Genomic DNA, 20,734 nt, shown 5'->3' with positions numbered 1-20,734 from the left:
TTAAAAAAAAACACTTCTTTCTATGGGTAGGTATATGTACACATTTTTATTTAACAAGAATGGGATCATACCACACATTAGGTTTTAAAATCTTTTTTTCTCAGTAGTTTATGATTTGCTTTCTTTCTTTGTCAGTAAATGTAAATATACAATTGTAATCAATACATGGTATTCTGTTATTAATAGCTAACTTGCATTGAGAGCTTAACCAAATGTTAAGATTTCTTTTCACTTTATTTGAGCATTCACTGCTAATTTACAAATAAGGCAAGTGAGGCACGGGTGGGTTAAGTTACTTGTCCAAGGTTACACAGCTGTAAATAGCAGAGTACGGGTACGTTTCTAAACACATATACTATCTTGCTATACCATCTTTTTTTTTTTTTTTAACATATTCCTTATTTTGAACCTCTAGATTGTTTTTGACCTATTGTTGATATAAATGACATTATGATGAACATCCCTGTAACTATTTATTTCTTAATTTTTTCCGTTTGGTAAGTTGCTAGAAGTAGAACTGCTGGGTTAAAAATTATGCATGATTTTAATTCATATCACGAAATTGTCCTTCAGAATGGTTATATAAATTTGTACCTCCTCCCGAGAATCTATTTTTTCCACACTTTTGCTAATAGTGGATATTATTAAAGAAAATAAAACAAAAAACCTACCTTGAATCATAGACATTTTAAACTGCTGGTAGTTGCAGGGCAAAGCAGGTCTTTTAAGTTTTTCCCCAAATTAGGGTGTGTGTATGTGCTATTGTCCCTATTTTTATAGGTCAGAGTTAAACTGAGAGTTTAGAGTTATATCCTTAGACATACTAACTAGTAGCATACCTGGTAAGGGTTAGAATTGGGATTTGAAATCAGATCTTTTTTTTAAAATTTATTTATTTATTTATTTATTTTTTGGCTGTGTTGGGTCTTCGTTGCTGTGCGCGGGCTTTCTCTTGCTGCGGCAGGGGCTACTCTTCGGCGTGGTGCGCGGGCTTCTCATTGCAGTGGCTTCTCTTGTCGCGAAGCACGGGCTCTAGGCATGCGGGCTTCAGTAGTTGTGGCTCGCGGGCTCCAGAGTGCAGGCTCAGTAGTTGTGGCACATGGGCTTAGTTGCTCTGCGGCATGTGGGATCTTCCCGGACCAGGGTTCGAACCTGTGTCCCCTGCATTGGCAGGCGGATTCTCAACCACTACACCACTAGGGAAGCCTGAAACCAGATCTTTTGGGTACCAGAATTCCATTCTGTTCTTTCACCATGTTGCCGCTCTAAATGAAGCTGATAGGTGACCTCTTAAGGTAAGCTGAGCACTTTGAGGTTATAGCAGCAGTTCTCAAAGTGAGGTACCTAGACCTTTGACAGCCCCAAAACCCTTCTAGGGGGTCCATTAGGCCAAAACTTTTCATAATAGTGCCAAATTTTATTTGCCTTTTTCATTGTGTTGACATTTGCACTGATGGTACAAAAGCAGTGTTGGGTAAAACTGCTAGTACCTTAGAGCTACTTAAGTCAGTGTTACCAAATTATACTGGTACTGTACTCATATTCTTCACTGTCATGCACTCACAGTAAAAAAAAAAAAAAATTCAATTTCACTTAATATCCTTGATCAAACAGTAAAAAAATTATTAATTTTATTAAGTCTTACTCCCCCCTTTTTTAATTGAAGTATAGTTGATTTACAGTGTTAGTTCCTAGTGTTCAGCAAGGTGATTTGGGTTTTTAGTTTTTCAGATTCTTTTCCATTATAGTTTATTACAAGATATTGAATATAATTTTCTGTGCTATACAATAGGACCTTGTTGTTTATCTGTTTTACTCTATGCAGTAGTTTGTATCTGCTAATTCCAAACTCCTAATTCATTCCTCCCCTCCAAGTCTTGGACTTTTCTACACATCTTTTTAATATTCTGTGATGAAATGGGAGGTATGCAAAGAACATTTCTGCATACTGAAATACAGTATGATTGTTTGAATTGTGAGCTGAACTGGCTGATTTTTTTTCATGGAACATCATTTTTACTTGAAAGAATGACTTACAGACTATGTTTATTAAGTCTTGGGTGTTTGGTAGACATTTTCTGGAAAATTAATGAAGTGAGTCTGTCACTTCAAGAAAAACAGCTGACAATATTTGTTGCCAGTGATAAAATGTGAACTTCCAAACAAAAATTTGAATTTTTGAAATATCATACTGACCATCATGTGTGACAGTGTTCAAATACTCAAAGACTTTACTGATGAGACTGGTGATGATATTAATGAATGTGATTATTGTATAATGAAATGTATTAACATTTGGAAGACCTCACATAACTCAGTGATCTAATTTTCTCTAAACAACCAATTCATGATATGGATAAAAGATTCATTCAGAGTTCAAGTTCAAGATGGACCAATGGATTTTAATGTAGCAGAGTTTGAATAATTCATTGATATGGTTTCAGATTCTACATCGTAACTGACCTTTAAGAAGCTGCCACTTGTTGAGTTTGGGTATAGTATTGATATCTAAAAAGAAATCCACAGTGATCTGAAAAGGCTATTAAAACAAGAGCTAACCATGCTTCTTTGGCTGAAGGGCCTTGTTAGGAGATGTATTGGAGTGCTGCCATCTCTTTGTAATGTGTTAAATATATATAATAATTAGATTGCTGTTAGTTTGTAGATGCTGTAATCTTGGTTATTCTGGCACAAGAGCTTGGCATGGATGCTTAGAATAGACTGAAAAAGAGCTGGAACCCAGTCCTCAAAGAAGTGTTTTTCTTGTAGGTTACCATCCCACCATTTCGTGACCCTTTGAAAAAGGCACAATATGACAAAGACAATGGAAAAAGAATTCTTCTTCAGTGTGAGACTGGTACTTAGTTTCTAATTGTTACGTGGTTTCATAACCCAAGAGCAATGGGAGTTGCATTTAAGGATGCTAATTTAGGTTGCTCATCTTCCTACAGGCAGAATATTTACAATGAAAGAATTTAAAGAGGTTGAGAAGGCCAAACTGCATTCCAGATTTCCAGGAATTTCTAATTCAAGGCACTTTATGACTCCAAATGAGTGGCTTAAACTGCCTACAAACTACATAGAGAGTGAATTTTGTAAAAGGAGCAGGTAATGGTTAGTTTGATAGAAATTATGGAACCTCTTCGAATTTGAAAACTGTTTCTTGAGACAATGATATATATTTTGTCATAATTATGATTTTTAAAAACTATTTCATTTTTCAATGAGAAGTCTACTGTAATTCTTGTCTTTGTTCCTCTGTATGTGATGTTTCTTTTTTCTTGGGTACTTTCAAGATTTTCTCTTTGTCTTTGGTTTTCATTAGCTAGTCTATGATGTGTGTAGGTGTTTTTTCCCCTTTCTTTTTGTTTGATCCTACTTAGGGTTCACTGAGATTCTTATATCTGTGGTTTGATGTCTTTCATTATTTGGGGGGAAATTCTAGGCTGTTATCACTTCAGATATTTCTTATGCCTCATTCTTCCTGTGTGGTTTTTAAAAAAATTTATTGGAGTATAGTTGATTTAAAATGTTGTGTTAGGGCTTCCCTGGTGGCGCAGTGGTTGAGAGTCCGCCTGCCGTTGCAGGGGACATGGGTTCGTGCCCTGGTCCGGGAAGATCCCACATGCCACAGAGCAGCTGGACCCATGAGCCATGGCCGCTGAGCCTGCACGTCCGGAGCCTGTGCTCCGCAACGGGAGAGGCCACAGCAGTGAGAGGCCCGCGTACCGCAAAAAAAAAAAAAAAAAAGTTAGTTTCTGCTGTGTAGCAAAGTGAATCAGTTATACATATATATATATCCACTCTTCTTTTAGATTCTTTACTCATATAGGTTATTACAGAGTATTGAGAAGAGTTCCCTGTGCTATACAGTAGGTTCTTATTAGTTATCTATTTTATATATAGTAGTGTGTATATGTCAATCCCAGTCTCCCAGTTTATCTCTCCCCCGTGTTTTTTTTAACTTAAGTATAGTTGATGTACAATATTATATAAGTTTTTCAGATGCACAGTGCAGTGATTCACAATTTTTAAAAGTTACACTCCATTTATAGTTATTATAAAATATTGGCTATACAAAAATATCCTTACAGCTTATTTATTTTATACATAGTAGTTTTTACCTCTTACTCCCCTACTCCTAACTTGCCCCTTCCCCTTTCCTCTCCCCACTGGTAACCACTAGTTTGTTCTCTGTATCTGTGAGTCTGTTCTTTTTGTTGTTGTTGTTATAGTTACTAGTTTGATTTATTTTTTAATTAAGTTATTTATTTTTGGCTGTGTTGGGTCAGGTCTTCGTTGCTGCATGCAGGCTTTCTCTAGTTGTGGCGAGTGGGGGCTACTCTTCGTTGCGGTGCTTGGGCTTCTCATTGTAGTGGCTTCTCTTGTTGCAGAGCACAGGCTCTAGGTGCACGGGCTTCAGTAGTTGTGGCACGTGGGCTCAGTAGTTGTGGCTCGTGGGCTCTAGAGTACAGGCTCCATAGTTGTGGCGCATGGGCTTAGTTGCTCCGCAGCATGTGGGATCTTCTTGGACTAGGGCCTGAACCTGTGTCCCCTGCATTGGCAGGCGGATTCTTAACCACTGCGCCACCAAGGAAGCCCCTGTTTTAGTTTTTAGATTCCACCTGTAAGTGATATCATACCATATTTGTCTTTCTTTGTCTGACTTATTTCACTTATTTCACTAAGCATAATACCCTCCAGATCCATGCATGTTGTTGCAAATGGCAAATTTTCATTCTTTTTTCAAGGCTGAGTAGTATTCCATTGTGTGTGTTTTGTGTGTGTGTGTGTGTGCGTGTGTGTGTGTGTGTGTATCACATCTTCTTTACTCATTGATCTGTTGATGGACACTTAGGTTGACTGTATATTTTGGCTATTGTAAATACTGCTGCTGTGAACATTGGGATGCTTTTGTTTTTTTCGGATACCCAGGAGTGGAAATGCTAGGTCATATGGTAGTTCTATTTTTAGTTCTATTCTTCTTTTTTTTTTTTCCTTTCTGAGGCTCCAGTTCTATGTATGTTAGACCACTTGATATTGTCCCTTAGTTCTTAGATACTCTGTTTTTATTTATTTATGTATTTTTTCTTCTTGTATTTCAGTTGGACAGTTTCTACCCACCTATCTTTAAGTTCACTGAGTCTCTCCTCAGCTGTGTCCCATCTATTGATCACCATCAAATGAACCTTTCCTCAGCTTTGTCTTACATACTGAAGAGACGATCAGAGGAATTCTCCATTTCAGATGTGATGATTTTTATTTCTAGTATTTCCATTTGATTTTTTTTCACATAGGTTTAATTTTTCCTAAAATCCTCCATCTGCTCATTCATATTATTCATCTTTCCACTAGACTCTTTAACATATTAATCATAGTTATTTTAAGTTCCTCATTTGAGAGTTCCAGCTCAGGTTCATTCTGAATCTGGTTCTGTTGACTGCTTTATCTCTTGACAGTGGGATACTTTGTCTTGCTTTTTTTTGGCATGTCTTGTAAGTTTTAATTGAATGCTAGGCATTAGAGGTAGAATAGTACAGAGTGAATATTTATGTCTAGAAATGAATATGCTTTTTCTTCTGTCAGGCATTAGCGTGGAGAATTGGGCTTACCTAGTCCGAAATTGAGCAGGGTTTAGGTATTATTATTGCTATTGTTACTTGCAATGCATCACAGACTTCAGATGCCTCTAGTGGTGGGCTTTTGTTACCTTGTGCTTAGGGTAGGGGCTGGGGTACCTGAGGGGTTTTCTCAGGTGTTCCTGTGCCCTCCTCAGTTTTTGGCTATCCCTGCAAGGCTGCATCACAGAGGTGGAGGGAGTGAGGTGTCTCCATGGTCTTGCTTCATCCCAGAAGTATTCTTTTTTTTTTAAATTTATTTTAATTAATTAATTTATTTTTGGCTGTGTTGGGTCTTTGTTGCTGCGCGCGGGCCTTCTCTAGTTGGCAGCAAGTGGGGGCTACTCGTTGTCGTGATGCATGGGCTTCTCGTTACGGTGGCTTCTCTTGTTGCGGAGCATGGTCTCTAGAGTACAGGCTCAGTGGTTGTGGCGCACGGGCTTAGTTGCTCTGCGGCATGTGGGATCTTCCCAGACCAGGGCTCGAACCTGCGTCCCCTGCATTGGCAGGTGGCATTCTTAACCACTGCACCACCAGGGGAGACCCCGCCAGAAGTATTCTGCTGTTGCTTGTTGGTAGGCTCAAAGAGGGAGGTAAAGGAATGTTCTCTGTTTTCTTTATCCTAGCCTCAGTTTTAGGCAAGCCCTATATACTTGAGCCTCAGGAGTAGGGTTTTCTTAGAGTTCCTTTCTCTTCTCCCTGTAGCACCCAAACACTATCTTATGTCTGTGGTTGTTCTTGGATGGTAGTTTCCTGCCCCTCTTCCAATAGTAGCATACCTCTGCTGGGTTTAAGTATAGGATTCTGGGCACAGGCAATTTCTTGCACCTCCTCCTGGGACAGAGGGTTTTTACTCCTATCCCTATCATAGTAACAATAGAGCCTTAAGTCTGTCCTGGATATAAGAGGATTTCTCATCCCTCTTCCAGAGGTAGATAGAGTTTGCTTTTACTCCTCTCCCAAAAGCCCTAGATCTTTGCTTATCACCCTGGGGGAAAAAGAGTTTGCTTCCCTTACGCCAGCAGCTTAATGCTTTGCTTTGTAAGGGGGAAGGATCCAGGAAAGTGGGAAGGGCACTTGTTTACCTAGCACTGTCAATCTCTTCCTGCATATCTTTGCCACTGATGGGGGTTTTCTCTGGTTTTCTCCTCTGTGCCCAGTCTTTCTTGTTAGCACCTGGTGCAGGCCCATGGAAAAGAGCTTGCTCATGAGTGTAAACACTTCTTGTATGAGGTCTCCCCAGCTATTCCAAAATGACATGCTAGCCCACACTTGGCCTTTAAGCATTCATTAAAGTTTTAGCTGATATCTTTTGTTTTTAATTATTAGGCTTTATTTTTAAGAGCAGTTTTAAGTTTATCAAAAATTTAAGCAGAAAGAGAATTTCTGTATATTCTGTCCTCCCCATTCCCCACTTTAGTTTCCTCTATTAACATCTTGCATTAGTGTGGTACATCTGTTACATTTTGTGAACCAGTGTTGATTCATCCTTAAATGGAAACAGAACTCTAATAATTTTCTTATTTTTAAAAAAATTTGCTATAAATGGCACTGTAAATGTTACATAAACCAGAAATAAACCTTAAGACAGAATTCTGAAAGAATGGGCTTTCTACTTTTTTTCATTGTCTTTGAGAATCATAAGCCTAACTCTAGTAATTAGGTAGGGTCTACCCAAACCAGGAATCTGTTCATGACAGATTTAACTCAGGTTGTATGTAAAGGTGATGATATTGAGAATATTGATTTTATAGTGAGCTAATAATGGGCACATGGTAGGTTCCAATTGCAGTATTTATTTTCCTCCTCAGGAAGGTTCTGGAGATGACTAATATGGTAAGGAAAATGTTTTCTTTGGATGATTTTCTGGATTTTTCTCTGTGTATCACATTGCTCCACTCTCGTGGAGGCTAGTATGTTTGGGGAAGACTGGCTTATCTGAGCCCTTGTACTAAATATTAGTCTTTGTATATATCATATGTAAATATCTTATATATTAATACTTTTAATATCTCTTTCATATTTTCCATCACCTTTGGTAATTTCTTTGGATATATTTTCCAGTTTACTATTCTTTTTTTACTGTGTTGAATATTAAAATGTTAATTTCTGAAATTTTCTCCCCTTACCCACCCCATATGCTTCTTCATTCCTGATAGGCTCTTCTTGTTTTCTAGTCTTGGTGATTGGATAATTTATTTCTTTAAACATTTTATATATTGCCATTCTACATTCTATATTTGATCATTCCAAATTCTGTATTTTGGGGGGATGCTAATAAATCTTTTGTTTTTCTCTGCTGATTCTCATTTATAATGGTTTGCTTTCTCGTATGCTTAGTGAATTTTATTTGTGAGTTCAATTTATCTTTGGGTGTACTATTGGCCTAAATTGGGGAAACTTTTCTATCTACACAGATGATTTGCTTCTGTTTCTGCCTCTGCCAGTAGCTGGGATGCCATCAACCTGGGCCTAACCAGCTCCCTTCAAATGTCTAGGCTCAGTGTGGCAGTCTCAAGTGTAGTGTCCCCACCTTACAGCTGGCATAGACAGGGCTCAGTATTCTGTTAGCTCTGTTATTGGCATCTGCCCTCAGGGATTATTATCTGTTATTCCACCTGCCCTTGCTGCCCACCATTATGGCCGTAAGTTCCCACACCTCTAGCGTCTACTACATTTGTGTGTGTGTTTTTTTCTTAAAGACCCCCTCCTTCTCTTGTAAGACTAGTGACACCTCAAAGGGTACATTCTATCCAGGGTCTAGTTGTTTGAAGTAAATGGATTCCCTCAAAGCAGTGAATTTCAAATTGTGAATTTCAAAATATACAGTAACAGCTTGTAAAGACACCAAGGTGTACATAGGCATGGATAGTCTTAAGGGTCTCAACTTCCAGATTCTGAAGTCTATATGTACTCTTTCCAAAAGTTGATCTGCCTGAGAACAAGCCTGCATTCATATGACTTCTTATCCCACTTTTTAAAAGAGAGGCATATCTTTCAACCTGGTTATAAAAAATTTTAAGGTACCAAATAAAGGGACAAATAAAAATACTGGCTTTTGAGAGACTTCCTTTAATGATGAAGCAAGAAAACTTAACCAACAGGTCTTTCTGTATTTCCCTGTCATATATATTTTATTTTACTTTAATTAACTGATTAATTGATTGATTTAAAGGCATGCTACAGAATCAGGGTACTTGGTCTGTGTTGGGTTGCTTTGAATTTGGAGTAGCTAAAGCTGTATAATTTAGTGATGCTTCTTTTATTTTATTTAATTTTTAAATTTTATATATATATATATTTATTTTTGGCTGCGTTGGGTCTTCATTGCTGCGTGCAGGCTTTCTCTAGTTGCTCAGTAGTTGTGACGCACGGCTTAGTTGCTCTACAGCATGTGGGATCTTCCCAGACCAGGGCTCGAACCCGTGTCCCCTGCATCGTCAGGCAGATTCTTAACCACTGCACCACCAGGGAAGTCCTGATGCTTCTTTTAAATATAGCTGGAATGTTTTCTGGTACTGTCAGAATTTCAAAATATAATAGCTATAATCCTCTGATAACAGTTTTTTGTGATTGTTTTCAGATTTAGTGTGCTTTATTTAATATGGTGGTTAAAATATATTTTATCACATAGTATCCTAAAATTTTCATTGCTTGTAAGGCCAATACTCATTTTATCTTAATGAATATTTGATATTTTAAAAAATCTATTAAGATACAAACTTATTTAAACTTGCAATGAAAAATTATAGGTGTCACCTTTAAAATGTTCAAGGGGTTATGTGGTTTTTCAAAACTCTTTTAAGGAGCATATAAACAAAACTGCTTGAAGATCACTGCCTCAGAGCTGCTAGTCAGCCATTACTATATACAGTATATTTTTTGTTCATATATATACATATATATATATATATCTTTACATGTACTGTAATTACCTTGAGGATAGTAATTGAGTGGCATAAAGTGCTTGTTTCATGGACTAATGAAGTAATGAGCAGGGAGAGGGGGAGGCCAAAGACCCTGCTATATAAATCTAGGTCACTGGAAGATTGGAGGTGCTATCAGCAGAAGATGGAACATAGGAGGAGCAGATTCAGAAATGCAATTGATGAGTTCAGTTTTGTTCATACTGAGTTTTATATACTGGTAGTCCTTTCAAGTAAAGATGTATTACAGGTTGTTGGAAAAGTGAGGCAACAGCTCAAGAGAGAAGGGGATTTGAGGTTGGAGAACTAAATTAAAGAGTTGTTCACTTTGGAAATGAGAGTAAAAGCATAAGAATGGATTAGATAGGCTGAGGAGAGAATACTGGGAAAAAGAAAAATACTGAGATGAAAGGTTGTGCTATAAAGTTTAGGAGGTGGGAAGAAGAAAAGGAGACAGAAGAAGCAGTCTGTGATTTGCCACAGATATCAGGAGAGGAAAGGGTGACAAGAAGGATCAGGCACTGTGCCAAATACAGAGAACTGAGAGGAAGCCATTGGATTCCTTGACTAAGGACATTCCTGTCCCTACTTTTGGTTTGCTCTGAGCAGGAGAGGTAGTTGAGAAGTCTAATCCGATAATACTCTTCTAATCCAACCTTTTCATTATTGTTTGGTACCCTTAGTATTTACTCTCATCTCAAGGTTCTGCCCCAGGATAGCTTTGCCTAAGAATGTTCCTGCAGACAAATGGGCCACTGCATTAGTCCTTCTCAGATATATTAACACAGGAAACCCTTTTTTCCCTCGTTAGTAGTGCTTTATACCCTAATCTAAATGTTTGCCATACCGATTTCTTTTACTCAAAACATATTTCAAAATCCACATTCTCTAGGAATATTCATTCTGACTAAATCAGGATCAGACTGATCCTTTCCATTAATTCTTTTTTTTTTTTTTTTTTTGCGGTACGCGGGCCTCTCACTGTTGTGGCCTCTCCCGTTGCAGAGCCTCAGCGGCCATGGCTCACGGGCCTAGCTGCTCCACAGCATGTGGGATCTTCCCGGACCGGGGCATGAACCTGTGTCCCCTGCATCGGCAGGCGGGCTCTCAACCACTGCGCCACCAGGGAAGCCCTCCATTAATTCTTTGTGTGGCTATTTGCATGCTAGGTGTACTGGGTGTGTTAGTTACGATAATGGCTCTTGGTTTCAGACAACTGAAGCCACCCCAGAAAAGGATTCATTTATTGAGGACTTAACACTGCTCATGAAATCATTGGGAGGTCTTAAGAAACAGGGCTGAATTTCAGAAATAACTCCCAAAATCACAGTGTAGAATTGGCTGGCCAAGGGATGTGTTGTTTCTACTATGATCAGGAAACTGCTGAATCAGGAAGCTGCTGCTCCAGTGGTTGGCTTAGAACCCCACCAGGTCTGCTGTAATCTGTGCCAACAAAATGGATGCTCCTCACAGGGCCAGTATCACCCTTCCAACCAACTCTTTTTTTAAGATTTATTTATTATTTATTTATTTAATTAATTTATTTTTGGCTACGTTGGGTCTTAGTTGCGGCACACAGGACCTTTCCTTGCGGCGCACCAGCTCTTCGTTGTGGTGCGTGGGCTTCTCTCTAGCTGTGGCCTGTGGGTTTTCTCTTCTCTAGTTGTGGCACGCTGGCTCCAGGGCGTGTGGGCTCTGTAGTTGTGGCGCGCGTTTTCCAGAGCGCGTGGGCTCTAGTTGAGGTGCGCCAGCTCAGTAGTTGTAGCGTGTGGGCTTAGTTGCCCAGCAGCATGTGGGATCTTAGTTCCGTGAGCGGGGATCGAACTCGCGTCCCCTGAGTTGTAAGGTGGATTCTTTACCACTGGACTACCAGGGAAGTCCCCCAACCATCTCTTGACTGGGGCAAGACTAGAGGGGTCTAAGGCACCTGCCTGCCACCTTATGGCAAAGGAGACTGGGAAATGGGTTGTTTGGATTCTTTCTTAGGAAAAGCATTTTACGTTTATGCTTGTAAATGACAATCTCTGGAGCTTCTTTTTACATTTAGAGTATAAGCTGTAGGATATAGGGAATACTTTAAACTTTGCCTAGCTGATTCTAGGGTCTCAGTAAATAGTAAACCAGTCTCTATCATAGTTTCAGCAATTCTGAAACACCCAAGAATGCACACCAGTTTGAAGTAATGATATTTTGGACAATATACGTAGCAGTCAATGTATAACAATGATTTCTGTATAAATGCAAGCTAATATTGTTTTCAGGACATCCTCTCACACCTGTTATCTTATTAAAGGTTAAAAGTAAAAGTGAATTTTAACGAAAGTAGTTTTGACTTGAAACCCTCTACAAAAACTCCTCATCTTCTGGAATCCCAGGAAGAAGAAAAAGCAGCTGTTTACAAGTAAGCCTATTATTCCATAGCTTTGTTCTTCTTTCATTTAACATGCTTGGCTGTGTTTTCATCCCCTGCCATTGCTGGGGTCGGTGCCAAGGAATACACCAGACTCTTGTGGCTGGACATCAGGCATTTCCCACCACTGGGAAAGGAGGCAACTTTCCTCAGCTTTTTCTGGTTTTAAAGAACAAACAGCTGACACATTCAGAAATAACAAGCATAGACATAGAAAAAAGTTGTTAACAACTCATACTAAAGTTAAAGGTTAGGAGGTTTTTAATTGAATTGGAGCGGTAAAAATGGAATTTTGGACTAGTTCTGGTGGGTAGTAGCTGTTACAATATTGTACCCAGAGTGAAGAGAGGTTATAAGCAGAAAAGTGGTACATACTACTGTGTGTGTAACATGGCGAATCATCTCAATTTACTAGTTAATGGAATTAAAGGTAAGAGATTTCTCTACATAGTTACATAACTGGTTAAGTATCTGATTAAAAGTAATGAGATCCATCAGACATTGTTTTCTTGGGTTTTTTTTACTTCTTTTTTTTTGAATTTTATTTTGTTTTATACAGCAGGTTCTTATTAGTTATCTATTTTATACATATTAGTGTATATATGTCAATCCCAATCTCCCAATTCATCCCCCCCCCCCACGCACACACTTTCCCCCCTTGGTGTCCATATGTTTGTTCTCTACATCTGTGTCTCAATTTCTGCCTTGCAAACCGGTTCATCTGTACCATTTTTCTAGATTCCACATATATGTGTTAATATTCGATATTTGTTTTTCTCTTTCTGACTTCACTCTGTATGACAGACTCTAGGTCCATCCACGTCTCTACAAATGACACAATTTTGTTCCTTTTTATGGCGGAGTAATATTCCATTGTATATATGTACCACATCTTCTTTATCCATTCGTCTGTCAGTGGGCAGTTAGGTTGATTCCATGACCTGGCTATTATAAATAGTATTTCAGTGAACATTGGGGTGCATATGTCCTTTTGAATTATGGTTTTCTCTGGGTGTATGCCCCTCAGACATTGTTGAAGGGAATGTAAAATGGTGCAGCAACTTTGGAAAACAGTTTGTCAGTTTCTCAAAAAGTTAAACATTAAATTACCAAGTGACCAGCAATTTAACTCCTAGGTTTCTATCCAGGAGAAATGGAAATATATGGCCACATAAAGGCTTGTGTATGAGTGGGTGTACATGGCACCATTATTCATAATAGCCCAAAAGTGGAAACCACCCAGATGTTCATAAAGTGGTGAATGGATAAACAAAATGTGGTGCATCCATACATGGAATATTATTTGGAAATTAAGAGGAAAAGAAGTACTTACACTTGCTATACAACACGGATGAACTTCAAAACTATTATACTCAGTGAAAGAATACAATCACAATTTTTATTCTATTTATATTTAAGTGTAATGTTCAGCAAAAGCAAATCTATAGAGACAGGAAGTTGATTATTGGTTGCCTGGGGCTGGAGTTGGGAATGGAGAGTGACTGTAAGTGAGCATGAGGTTTTGGACTGATAGAAATGTTCTAAAAGTAGATCATGGTGGTGGTTACACAACTCTGGAGATACACTAAAAATCATTGATTTGTGCATTTAAAATGGGTGGATTTTATGGTGCATAAATTATATCGTAGTAAAACTTGATAATAATAAAAAAAAGAACCTAGCAAGGCAGAAGATAAGTGAGCTTACATGATGTTTAGGAGGTTGGCTTACAGTTAGTTCTCTGTTCCTAAAAAGCTCGAAAGTAAGCTGCAGTAGTTTCCCTTTCCTCATTCTGAATAAACTCAGAATTTGTTGAATAAATACAACGTGGCAGAAGCCAGAGGGCTCTTAGAGATGCTTGATTCTGACATGTCCCGCAGAGAGAACAACTGGTTGCCTCATGAGGGTCTTTTTAGTGATTTAAAGTAGAAACAGATAACTGTTAGAGATGGTGCTCGCCATTGTGGACTTCTCAGTGTTTTTGAGGTGTGGTTTAACACTTTGCTGCTTTTTTGAATGGGAACTGAAGTTGAGGGATAATAGGAAGTATTGAAATTAAGCCCTATTCACTTGGTAGCTGAAATCCTTAAAAGATGGAATGCTTTAGCATCACTCTTTTCTGTTAGGCTCCAAAAGAGTAATAAGTTCCTCTGCAATCTGTAACTGCCATGGTCTCATACATATTTGTATGAGTCAGGTTTTAGGATAATAAACATCTTAATCCTATTTAATTTTTATATATTGTATAAAAGGAGAGGTTTTGTCCTTTAATGTCTTTTATAGCGGAGTGTGACTCAGATATGAAGGAGAATATTGCATTGTTGGAGTACCTAGGGGCTTAAACTAGAGGCTTAAATTCATGAGCTCCCCCTGGAGGAAGGAGGAAGATTATATTTTCTTCCATGAATTAGGGAAGCATACCAATTACAGCATCGAGGTGGAAGAGGCATGTTTGTCTTTGGTAGAGTTAGACCTTCCCAGGGAAGCCACAGTGGACACCTCTGTGAGGGGCTCATATATGCCAGAGAACCCTCACTCAGCTATTTGATTAAGCAGCAATGAAATTTCAGATGAAAATATTACTAGAGCAAGGTAATGCTATTTATTTGGGTTTATTTTTCATAAAAATGTGTAAATTCATATAGAACTCATCAGCTTCAAATTTAAATAAAATATTAAATGCTACAATTGAGTTGATAGGAGAATTTTTTCCTTTCTGGTTCCTCCCTCTGGAAACACAGGGTCATCCTTTCTGGAAAAAGAACCTCTATGTTATCAGGAAGGATAGAATCCAAGTCCCAAAGAGGCCAACTCTAAAGGGCACTTTTCTTCCTTGAACTTTCTTGAGCTAGGAGGCAGACAGGGATGAGGACCAGGATGCGGTGAGAGCCGGTGTAGTTCCATCTTGTAATACACAAGGCAGCAATTGCTGATACCAAAATCTGAGCTGCTGGGAACAACTTCTCTGTATGGCAGTCTTCCCGGAAGACAGGAAGCAGTGGGCCACCCTCCCTACCCTCTCCCCCTGCCAAAAGGGAGTGAGTAGAAGAAACTGAGGCAGGTTTCCTTGGTTCAGAGGGAATGAAGAGAGTTGCCCCTGGCAGCTGCACAATAGAGGTGTCCTCTAGAAGGTGGACTGTAGGATTTCCCTAGCTCCCTCTCCTGATTTTGCCCTTCTTCCATCCCTCCACCATCTCTACCATCTCTCTACCACATTTACCAGTTACCACACTCAAGCCAGGCCCCAAATTTTGTTCCCCTTAATTTAGCCAAGAAAGGCAAAAATTTTCAAAAGGACCATATACTGAGTTATTAAGTAAAGTTTAAAAAGTAAAAGTCCCCAAATGTAAAATGTATAGGAATGTAGTTGTTCACAGATTTCTCATCCTAAGGTGACTTTGGTTAAACTTGGTGCCATTTGACTTGTCTAGGCTAGCCTACTGCTTCCCGGTCTAGGGGCCACTTCCCTTCAGTTCTCTTCTCTACACCCTGTGTCCCGAGTCTCTGGAGTGTAGCTTCTGTTAGGAGTGGATTTGAAGGAGAAGTCACAGCCTATCCTCCCCATCTCCCAGTTAGAAATCAATAGGGAAATGATTTGTTTGTCTGAGTCTACAGTCAATCTATCATACTTCTTTTCTGACTCTGTTTCCCCACTCCTAAAGGATAAGGGGGCTACTTTTTTTTAACTCACGGTAAATGTATTAAGATTTAATTTTGTGGTTTCACTCCTTTTACTGTCATGTTTTAGTATCCTCCCATGTGCTTGCTTGCTTTCTTCCTCAAATTTTAACAAGAACCTTCTCTGAACCAGGCAGTGTTTGAAAGGCTGGAGACTAGAGGTAAACAAGACAGATAAATCTCTGATCTCAAGGAGCTCACATTTTGATGGGAGACAGACAATAAACAGGCAAATATATATCACTTGAGCTAGTAATTGCAATGAGGAAATAAAACAGGAAGTTGCTGGAGAACTACCCAACCAAACAGGTTTAAATGGACAGTGAGGAAAAACAATACAATAAGTTGCTTTGTAATCATACCCTACACACCCTTCTTATGTACTGTACTGGTTATGGGTCTCTTGATATAACCAGCCCCAAACAGGATTATTCTTTTTTTTTTGGCTACACCACATGGCATGTGGGATCTTAGTTCCCCTACCAGGGATTGAATCCGTGGCCCCTGAAGTGGAAGCACGGAGTCTTAACCACTGGACCACCAGGGAAGTCCCAAGGATTAGTCTTAATTTTGCACTCTGCCCCTCTTCCTGCCAAATTTCTCTTAGTTCAGTGAATAGGACTATAATCCAAAAAGGACCCCTAGGATAAAAGTCTAGGAGTCATTTTTTATTTCTTGCTTTTACTCAGTTCGCATGTCTTATAGGTAATGAGCTCTGTTAGCTCGTTCACTTCTCAATTCTTCACTACTACCACTGGTTCAAGCCTCTGTGATCTTACCTGGCCTATTGCATTAGCCTCCTAACTCATTTTCCTGCTTCTGCTCTCGCCCCTGTATAATCAGTTCCCCATGCAGCACCATATTCTTTTAAAAGTGTTAATTAGATCAGAATTCTCCCCTACTCAAAACCTTCTAATGGCCTCCCCTCACACTTTGAATTTTATTCTAACTCCTTATCATGGCCTCTAACCTCCTATACGATTGGGCACCTGCCTCCTCCCCACCTGTATCACCTGCCTTTCTTTCCACGCTCACTATGTTCCTTTTCTTGTTGTGTGAACGCGTCAACCTCACCCCCATCTCAGGCTTTTGCCTCTACCAGTCCATCTGCCTGGAACACTCCTTCCACAGATCTCTCCATGTCTCATTTTCTCAGGTCACTCAGACTTCTGCACAAACATCATCTCTCCAGAGAAGCCTTCTCTGACTTCTCTACTTAAAATACTCTACCTCATCCATTCCTCCACCCTCCCACCTCCTTTACCTGTGGAGAGGTAGGATCCACGACTTGAGGTCAGGACAATCCATCATTACAAGAGGAAGGAAGGCAGAGGGCATAGCCATAGATGAAACCAGCTTGGTGAATTTTGTGAAGGAAGATTGTTTACTTCTGTTTAATTTGTTTCCTCACATAAGTCAGAAGGTCATCCATCAGCTGATAGTGAAGGCGGACAGAGATTCAGAGGTTTGAAAAGAGAAGGGAACCTAGTATTTTATAAATCACAATAATCCTAGTGTAAATTAGCACTCCAGGCATATTGACATCAGAAAGCAGGACCATAGGGGTCCCTCAAATCATATCACACATCAGTGCTCTACCCCACCTATAATAGGGTTGGCTCTGTCCCGGAAGCTCCTTGTTTCTGAATCCAGATAGAGTGAGGAGAGGCTGAGTCAGGAGCTTTAGGTGGGGACCCTGCCTCCAAGTCACTTAGCGCCAACAGGAGGGCTAGGTTTCAGGGAGATCAGCTCAGCTAAAGCAGAGGAATTCTTTCTGCTCTTGTAAGCCCCTCCTCCCTGTATCAATTACACTTTTCTGTCATTTTCAAAAGATTTTAGCAACCAAGGAGCACACACCCTGAGCCTTGGCTGGTAAAAGAGGACACAAAAGAAGGCTGCTTCAAAGGAAGCCATCTGCCAGCAGGAATCATTCAGGATGAGGAGCAAGAAAGGCGCTCAAGAATTGTTCTGTGTCTAAGAAGAGCATCTGCAATAAACTTCATCTTTGAGTCCAGTGTCTGTATGATCATTAAGAAATGACAGTACTGTATATTGACAGTTACTGCAAATGTATTTCCCCAGGAGTTAAGAAATGTTGCCTGAAAGATACAATAAAAATACTAATAGCTACCTTACTTAGCACCCATCTCAGTTCACTTGCTCTTTCCCTAAATTGTCAGGCACCCTTAAAATCCACACCCACATATTCTCCCCAGGTTTCTCCAGCAGTCTTTAGAAAATTTAAAAATTCATTTTGATTACCCACGTGCTGATTCTGAGTCTGCAAAGTTATAAAAATTCATTTTGATTACCCCTCTGGCTCATGTTGAGTTTGACTCCTAGTCACAGAAGACTTAGGACCTGGAGCATAGGAGGAGAGACTTTTGTTTTCCTTAGGCAAAAGGGGCACTAAAAATCAATCCTCGCTTCTTCTTGTTGCCCTGGATCATACAGATAAATGGTAAGTTCTCTTTAGGATTAATTTACATGACCTAAATTTATATATATGTATATTTTAAACTAAAACCTGGGGTGTTGTCGTATTGGACGGTTGAAGGCCTGGCGGACGTCGCACGGAGAGGCCGGGGTGGCGGCGAGCCCGAGCGGTGGCGGGGGGTGGTGGTGGTGGGGGCGGCTCCTTCCTTTCTGCGCCCCCTGTGGAGAGAGGTGTAGGGGGCTTGCGGGAAGAGGGGCTGGGGTCTAAGCGTAGTGCTTTAATTTGTTTTTAGAGGAGCTCCCCTTCCCCTCCCAGAACAGTGAGTCGCCGTGCCACCGGCCCCAGAGCGCCCCGAGCGCAGAGCCCGAGGTGGGGAGCAGAAGGCAGCCCAGGCCTGTGACCACCCACGGTGGCCCCTCGGCGGTGTGGCCCAGGGGGGCCCAGCCCCGGGCAGACCCTGAGGCGTTGCCTGATTGGGTCCTTAAGGCCACGGGTCGGGGAGCCTAATCACCCCCTTTTTGAAACAGGTTTAGGGGACCCGAGGATTTATTTTTTGTTTATTTTACTTACCGAGTCTATTAAGTGGCAGAGCAAGGATACACTGCTTTCTGAATTTGAAAGACCTCACTTTTTCAACTGTAATCACCTATCTCCTCAATTTACTCTTTCTTCCTTCGGGGATTCTGTTATTTATGGCTGCCACGAAAATGTCCAACTATGATAAACATTTTGGGCCAGAACAATTAAAGTGGCCAGAACCCGAGTCAGTTGCTTTGATGGAGGTAAAATAATGTGGCATTTGGGGGCCGCCTTTGGGTGGTGGGACATAAATCCCTTGAAATTAGGATCTGTTGTGTCTTAATCACAGTTGTTTTCCCCAGAACTAGAACAGCGCCTGGCATAAACTTGGCTCTCAAAGAATTCGCCGAATGGGAATGGCCAGGGATCGCATTTGGCCCAGGGTGGTTGTAGTGTTTCCCGTGGTCACAGCAGCATCAGGACAGCAACAGGGCGGGCTGTGGGTAAACAGCAGTCCCTGAGCTGCCCTGCGGGAGAGGCGGTGAAAGCCAGGTCTGGGCTTGCCAGTGAATTCTTGATACTCCAGGGTCTGGTAAAGCAATGATTTTCTCATAAAGTTTCATTATTTTATAGAGAGAAGCTCTAGGATATTTCTTCTGTTTTACCCCTTTTACTGTGGTGGCAGTAAGAGTGGCGAGAGAGTGTGTGTGTGTGCGTGTGCGTGTGTGCGCGCGCACAATCACCAAGAAGGAGCTATCAAAAACTATTTCCTTAAACGAAGAAAAAGTGGTTCAAAAATCTGACATACACCCAATAGTGTGTATAACATTTGCTAATAATGTTAATAGGATGGCTAAAAAAATGTGATTTCTCAAGATGATTGTCGGTGTATGTTTCTACTTCAGATAAATTGATTTATTCTAAATTTGTGTTGTATTAGGGGAAAACATTTAATTGTTTTACATGATTTTTCAATTTCCGTCTTAAAATAAGTGTAAGAAGGCTTTATTTTAAAGCAAGAGTCTGTTTACATTATCAAGAGGGTTGTATTTTGGAGAAGACCCTAGTTAGCTGTCTGAATATCATTTTAGATTTCATGTGAAGCTGTTAAATATACCGGTAAAAATACAACTGTCCGTTTTGAGATTTCTCTTATTCACAGATTTGGTATTTGAGTTTGAGGTTTAGTTTATTTTGATGCACTCGTTGTGGCAGAACTGAAAGATGAGCCAGAGATTGAATAACATAGTTTTAAGAACCTGTATCACTTTACACTAGATAATTCTATTAGGTAACAGAATTTCTCTTCCAGATGCTGAATTTTTATTGCCTTTCCACTTGTCCTTACTTAGTTCTGTAAGAGTAAAAGCTGGAAGATCAGTTCATAGTGATCCAAATGAAAAGCCCTAAAGTAAGGATTTAAGTGCATCAGCTTTACCCAAGCTCATAATGGAAACAGCAAGTCCCTAGATGTAAGACCATCTTGGTCCTCAGCCAGGAGTTCCCAGCTAATTGGCTCTGGACCCGTTGAACTAAATCAAACTTCTGTAGTTTTGACTTATAAATAGGTTTTAACTTATAAAGAGACCTAGCAGAAGTCAGGAAACTCCAAGGGCTTTTAAAACACACCTACAGACTGCCTATAAAGAGGCTTCATTTTATAGAGGATCCCTTTAATTAGTAAGCTTTCTTGGTACTTTAAAAATAATGGTGTGATGTAAGGGATTTGATTCAAAATAATCTGGGTGGGGGGCAGGGGAGTGAGTAGGGATTTGGATGAAATAAGATCGACTCTGAGTTGATCATTGTTGAACCTGGGTGATGGGTTCGTGGAGAATTGTGTTTGAAAATTTCCATAATAAAAAGTTACAAAATATGTTTTGAGGTACAGATGTTAGATTTACACTCAAACTATTGGTAAAATACACTGTATTTTGTCACTGGTTTGTTTCTTCAGGATCTAAATGCTAATATTTAATTCTGTAATTTTAGGCATTGGCTAGAGAAGACATTGATGAAGCTGTATACGTGATATTATTTAGAGAAAATTATGTTGCAAAGGTAAGAGTTGGCTACAGAGAGTGGATTCCAAGTGTGTTCTAGGTAAGCAAGAGTGATACAGAGCAGTGTGGCCAAGAGGATGTTA

At 39.9% G+C, this 20,734-nt stretch overlaps 1 protein-coding gene across 16 annotated transcripts in view; it reads left to right on the top strand.

The window, feature by feature from the left end:
- Positions 1 to 20,734, top strand: part of FAM228B (family with sequence similarity 228 member B) — a 92,280-nt gene that overhangs the window by 51,288 nt on the left and 20,258 nt on the right. For 12 of the 16 annotated variants that reach the window (XM_073791715.1, XM_073791714.1, XM_073791713.1 and 9 more), the window contains 4 exons: positions 2,770 to 2,857; positions 2,952 to 3,108; positions 11,838 to 11,945; positions 20,581 to 20,649. In XM_073791715.1, coding sequence (XP_073647816.1) covers positions 2,770 to 2,857; positions 2,952 to 3,108; positions 11,838 to 11,945; positions 20,581 to 20,620 — 393 coding nt within the window. In that variant the 3' untranslated portion in view covers positions 20,621 to 20,649. Of the gene's footprint in view, positions 1 to 2,769; positions 2,858 to 2,951; positions 3,109 to 11,837; positions 11,946 to 17,464; positions 17,768 to 20,580; positions 20,650 to 20,734 lie in introns of those variants that run through there. The other 4 variants (XM_073791709.1, XM_073791718.1, XM_073791717.1 and 1 more) reach the window with 4 other exon arrangements.

Source organism: Tursiops truncatus, chromosome 14, assembly GCF_011762595.2.
Source record: "Tursiops truncatus isolate mTurTru1 chromosome 14, mTurTru1.mat.Y, whole genome shotgun sequence".
In the NCBI taxonomy this organism is placed as follows: domain Eukaryota; kingdom Metazoa; phylum Chordata; class Mammalia; order Artiodactyla; family Delphinidae; genus Tursiops; species Tursiops truncatus.
This window is presented reverse-complemented; position numbering and strand designations above follow the sequence as displayed.